The 6,196-nt window shown below is 37.8% G+C and overlaps 1 protein-coding gene across 1 annotated transcript; it reads left to right on the forward strand.

Moving 5' to 3' along the window:
- The first annotated feature begins 212 nt into the window (after window positions 1-212).
- On the forward strand, window positions 213-5,778 carry prdm13 (PR domain containing 13). Its single transcript, XM_088909455.1, has 4 exons — window positions 213-353; window positions 1,758-1,889; window positions 1,995-2,115; window positions 4,295-5,778. The coding sequence occupies exons 1-4, from the start codon at window positions 213-215 to the stop codon at window positions 5,776-5,778; spliced, it is 1,878 nt and encodes a 625-aa protein (XP_088765581.1).
- Window positions 5,779-6,196: the final 418 nt, after the last annotated feature.

Raw genomic sequence — 6,196 nt, forward strand, 5'->3', positions numbered from 1 at the left:
AGCTAAACTCTCTCACCGAGCTGTTCGCCCTAGTGCATTAATGTGCCAAGGGGTACCCTCCTGTTCATTTGAAAAGCCGGAGCACATACGCCACCGCGTCACTTTGCAGGCGGAGATAAGCCTGTCTTCATCTCTGTGTCTTTGCCTGTCTCAATCAGTCCACCCCTCTTTGGTCTTCCTGGTTCTGATCACTTTTGTACTCAGAGCCAGCTATGCAAGCAACAAGGGCTCCGGCCATTAGCGTGTGTGCAGAGAGCAGCATCCCAGCCGGTCTGAGGATAGGGCCGGTGCCGGGCGTCTTCAAATTAGGAAAGTATATGTCAGACCGCAAGGAGCCTGGGCTCAAAAAAAAGGTAAAGAAATTCAACTCACTCATTTCCTTATTGAATATCTTTTAAGTCGGAAAATAGGAAATCATGTAGTGATGTTAAGTGTTATTTTATTGAATATTTTTTAAAGTTTGTTTATTTTTTTAAGTCCCAACAGCTGTTGCGATTTAAAACCTAGATTTTTTTTAAATTGTTTAAGAACATTTTGAAGTTTAGTCTTGATTAAAACTTAGATTGTGTTGCGAGATAAACGGATTTTCGTTAACATTTAAATTGAGGATTAATAGGTATTTCCACACACTCGGAACAGCAGGTAAAATGAAGCGGTTCGGCATGGTTTCAGCAGCGAGGTGGACATGTCATACTTCATTAGATGCTTTTCTTTATTAATTGGTTAGTGCTGTCAGTTTCGAAATAATTGATCTTTCTCAGTGGGTCTACATGTCAGTGCAAAACTCCCTTCAATAGCTTTAATAAGCAAATACGAATTGATATGTAATATTTTATGCCGTCTACTCATTAAAATGATATAGCCTACTTATTTCAATTAACAATTTATTTCAATTTCAATAATCTGCCTAGGCATAGATGCTAACAGAACCACAAAAAGAGGACTGGCGGAAATAAAAAGAAAAGACAATAGGGTTATATTTATTGATTTATTGAAAGTACTTTTTTTTCGATAACTCAAATACTTGGTTAGTTTATTTAATTTACCAAAAGATTTTTTTTTTACCTTTACCCACATTCTATATTCTTAGACAAGACTATGAAACATTTTTTGTTGCATTTTCAATATGTTTCCGCACAGGCTACATAATATAGATATATAGACACGTTAGGTAAGAAGCTCTTCATGCTGTTCACGTTTTTGATTAATGTTCCTAAACGCAGTGCTCCGGGCTTGGTATATTATCAGGTGCACACCCCACGTCAAGTTTCACGCTTTAATTTTTAATTTGCTTTAAGCGTTTAGAAACGCTTTGACACTCCCTCGCATTTGTTTCTCGTTTAAGCTCAATTATACAGTCTTTGGCAAAGTAAAATATGAGCGCTTTTGAGTCTGTCAAAAACAATGTACCGTCCTGTATTAATCTTTCATGACTTGAGATTCGACTTCACTGTCTTCACCCTGCACTTCTTCCTCTTCTGATTTTAGGAATAAACGTGGTTCAGAATCGCAACATTAAGCACAATTTAACAGGGCAGAGCCTAATTCGAATTAAGTTATTTTTGTGTTTTCTTCCATCCAAAAATATGATTTTACTTTATGTCTTTACCCCCCCCCCCCCTTCCGAATGCATGTAGCTGAAAAACCATGAGAAAACCACTTCATTGTTTCTTGTTTTTCATTTTGTTCGGGCAGTTAAGTATCAAAACATTTTGTGAACGTTGATCTCTTCATATTTGTTTCTTTTATTCCCAAAGATTCGGCTGTTGCGGGGCGATTTTGTGGACGAAGCAGGGAGCCCTGTCCCGGAGTGGATAGGGTTAATCCGAGCAGCTAGAAACTGTCAGGAGCAGAATCTCGAAGCTACAGCCGATCTCCCCGGAGGACAGGTATCCGACGACGCGTTTTTCACTGTACACATCATGTAGATCGGCCGGCATTGTTTATATTCGCATGACTTGTAAACACACCTAAACATGTTTCTTTTTTAACAGATTGTTTACAGAGCTTTGAGAGACATACAACCCGGAGAGGAATTGGCTGTGTGGTATTCTAATAGCCTGGCTCAATGGTTTGATATCCCTACTACAGCGACTCCTACACACGACGAAAAAGGTAAATTGATTTGAGCGGATTCTTATTTTTGTTTTACAGTTTAAACCAATAATTGAAAAAAAATGTAAGTAAGGATTATTTAAATAAACTAAATGAGTCGCGTGTTCTACCATAGACGTCTCTTTTGTTTAATTCAGTCACTGAATCGATGCTACGTTTGCGTCGAGACTGGCGTTTATAATAAAAAGCACACTTAAAATAATTTCAATACACCAATAAGTTATTCACAGCTCGTAATTTATTTAAAGGAGTAAACAGTTCAAAATTATTGGGAAAAAACACCAGAAGGATTAAAATTCAACACTTTAGCTCGGCTCAACAGGTGCTCGTTTCTTTTACTATTGTAGTCTATTATTTCAAACAATATACAATTTTATGATGCATTGCTATTACGTTGTATTATGTTGTGCTTTTTTAAAAAGAAAGCATTATTCCACAATGGTCAAAATAAAGACATCGTTTATGAGCGATACTAACCACCAACGATCCGTTAATATTATAAGCACACAATCAAACGTTACTTCAGTTTCATTATAGAAATTAAAATGACGGAATATTACAGACATATTGACAGTGAAGAGTCGTTTTAAAACGAACATTCATAACGTTTTATTTTCAGATGTATTTTAAATAATAAAAATAGAATTCTTCTACACATTTCCTTTGTACATAGTAGATGTAATCTCAATTCAGAAATTCCAAAAACTGAATTAAACTTGAAACCCTTTTTTTTATCAAAAGTCCGCTTAATTTAATAATCTTATCTGTATTTAAATATTTAAAGTACAATTGAGAATTAAGTCTCAGGTATATACAGTATATATGCGTCTGTCACCCGTTTTAGTAATAGAAGTGAACAAGTGCATGTTCTTTAAAAATAATATTACGTATTTATTCTATTAAGGATTTGTAAGAAAAAGTAATCGGAAAAATGAATGAAGTCCTTTTACTACCAAACATACACACACATTAATTACCTGGAGGCAAGTTTATTATTATTATTATTATTAATAAACATCCCTTGATCGGCACCTATTTTCTGAGTGAATCTGTTTTATTTTCATTTTTATTGTCCATTTTAATAATCGTTATTAACTACCGAATAGAGGGTATATAGTATAGGAGAAATACATGTTCAAGCTTCTTTATTCCCTCTGTAAAAGTACTTGGCCATTAAACGAGATCGAACTGGATGACTGAAGACGCTTCAGTTACTTCAGTAATTATTGCGAATTTTCGGGTACCACCAACACCTATACATAAAATAAAGACGTAAAACACCAAGCAGAACCTCTATTAAAGTAACGTTACCGTAAAACAAAATGACTGATTACGACTTCAATCTCTATCATTACAGCATATATGGAGACTTCTATTGAGGACCGTAAAATCACATTCCTGCAAATTAATTATATTTTAGCTTTAAAATATAAATTTTAAATATGTTTGTTATTTTTTATATTGTGTAGTGATAAAAAGTGTGCTCTTTCCATTTATCTTTTTTAATCCTAATATTTCGATGTTTTTAAAGTAACAGCAGCAACAACAACAACAACAACAACAATAATAATAATAATAATAATAATAAACGTATTCACAAATTACCGCTTTTATTATTCATGACTCCTAAAGAAAATAAATTAAAAGAACGTTATACGGTAAATTATGAGCTCACAAAAAGGTATTGTTGTCTAATGAATACTAAGTTATACATAGGATGTATATTGCCCTAATTTGGATCGAAAAGCTTCTCTTCATGTGTACATTGCTTTCCGGCCAGTACAGCCACGTCCTTGACATACGCCTCCTATTCTTCAGCATCAACAGATGGGCCAGCCTCATTGTTTATTGCGCCTTACGATTTCAAGCCACAGCTGTTATCACTTCAACGGGAAAGTAGAAGATAGAAAGTAGTAATTCAACAGATTGGTTTCTCAGGCAGGAATTTGACTCGCGTTTGCTCTTTTGAAGGCAATGATAAATATTACAGGAGCATTACATCAAATGATCGATTCAGTATCGCCCACTTTTAGTCACTTACGTGTTTAAGGACACTGAATAAGACATTTTCTTCATGTATGACTGTTATTATTAGATGATCCTTCTTGTTTTGACTTTGATCAATACAAAACATCGGCCGAACTAAGTTTGTTCTTGTTGCTTTTCTTTTTTGTGATAGGAGATGAACGCTACATCTGCTGGTATTGTTGGAGAATATTCAAATATCCCAACACACTGAAAGCGCACATTCACTTTCAGTGTGCTTTAAGCAATGGAAGGGCCTTCATGAGCAGCGAGCAAGTCAGGAACTCTGAAAATTCAAACAGGTCTCCCAAATCAGGCGACATACCAAATACCTCCGCGCAGATGAGAAACGGCCATAGCCATAACCCCGCAAGCTCCGACAACATTAAACGGACAGCATCATCCTCCCCGTTTTTAAACAAAACGGGAATTAGCAAGAAAACGTCGAGTTCCGAGGAGCAGGATAGAGCGCTAGACATGAGCGTCACTTCCGCAAGAAACCACGGACACCTCCTAGGCCTGGGTGGGACCTCCTCTGTACTGAACAGCATGGGGTTTCACCCTGGAGTGAGGTCGGCTTTTAAACCAACGGGGCTATCAAAACTCCCTCCCTCGGATGTATCCAGAGAGGAAGGTAATGTAAAACCAAATGGACTGGGCTTTAGTAAACTTTTAGGCAACATCAAATCCACACGCACATCTAGTGACCCCTTAGTTGGCAATCATCCCTCGAAATGTGTGCACCCTGTTGATTCCACGTCACCGGTGTTGCCATGCAGTAACACCATCCGCGGGTTTCCATTACTGCCGCACTTTGAGGAAACGTCTGCTTTTAAACACGTGGAGAGCCGTCTCCACGCCGGGCTGTCTCCATCACGCTACTCCCAGATTTCCTCTGGTTTCCATTTTGAACGGTTTTCTATCCCCCAGTTCGATGGGGTTAAGCCCTACGGCGGAGACTGCAACATCCCGATCATGCCCTTTACGGTCTACAACGGGGAACTGCTCTACAGTTCTCCTTATTACCCACTCAAATTCCATTTCAGCAATCTGATCAAGTATCCGGAGTCCATGTCCTATTTTGGTACTCCAGCCCTCAACCCAGATTTGAGTTCCATCGCGAACATCGACAGGGAGATTGCCATGCACACTCAACAGCTTTCTGAAATAGCCGTTGAAAAGAACCGGGCCAGATTAGAGTCAATGCCCACGACAACATCTGCGTCGGGAAAGCCTAAAAAAGGTCACCTCTGTCTATACTGCGGCAAACTTTACTCTCGGAAATATGGCCTCAAGATACACATGCGGACTCATACAGGTTACAAGCCGTTGAAGTGCAAAGTCTGTTTCCGACCCTTTGGGGATCCCAGCAACCTGAACAAGCACATCCGCCTTCACGCCGAGGGCAACACTCCTTACAGGTGTGAATTCTGCGGGAAGGTTCTGGTTCGACGAAGAGATCTGGAAAGACACGTTAAATCGAGACACCCTGGACAAACAATCAAAAAGAATGAGGACAAAATGGAGGACATTTTTCAAGACCAGGAGCAAAAGAGCGACAACAGCAACGACAGTGACGTGGATGTGTGCTTCACGGACGATCAAAGCGACCAAGAATCTAGCAAAAATAAAGACTAACAAGACACTGCGCATTAAAAAAAAAAAAAACTAGTTTTACAATACAAGCAAACTCTTATTTATATATACAAATGAGATCTCTATTTATGTTACTGAATCAGAAAAAACAAAAACAAAACAGGCATCACAGTTTGGGGAAGAGTGTGAAAGTGCCTCTGCAAAAACGACTTGCAAAATGTTCTTTTGATTGTATCGTATATTTATAAACTGTTATTTTATGGAAGTTGTTGTTTTCTTTCTATGTTTCCAAAACTGTGTTTTAAGGTAGACTGTATGGTCAAATCTGGGGCGCATATGCATTTCTTTTTTAAATACTCAGTATTTTTAAATATCTGATATTTGTTCTGCATACTGTACGTCTTTTTTTCCCTGAATGAATAATCAGTCATCTAACCCTTGCAATAAATATAATGAGTAT

This window comes from Atractosteus spatula, chromosome 2, assembly GCF_055471065.1.
Source record: "Atractosteus spatula isolate fAtrSpa1 chromosome 2, fAtrSpa1.hap1, whole genome shotgun sequence".
Lineage (NCBI taxonomy): Eukaryota > Metazoa > Chordata > Actinopteri > Semionotiformes > Lepisosteidae > Atractosteus > Atractosteus spatula.

Excerpts from the sequence above, each read along its gene's own strand:
- prdm13 (XM_088909455.1), top strand. The coding sequence starts at position 213 with ATGCAAGCAACAAGGGCTCCGGCCATTAGCGTGTGTGCAGAGAGCAGC. Across the intron at positions 1,890-1,994 it reads CCGATCTCCCCGGAGGACAG|ATTGTTTACAGAGCTTTGAG; the intron begins GTATCCGACGAC and ends CTTTTTTAACAG. Across the intron at positions 2,116-4,294 it reads TCCTACACACGACGAAAAAG|GAGATGAACGCTACATCTGC; the intron begins GTAAATTGATTT and ends TTTTTGTGATAG.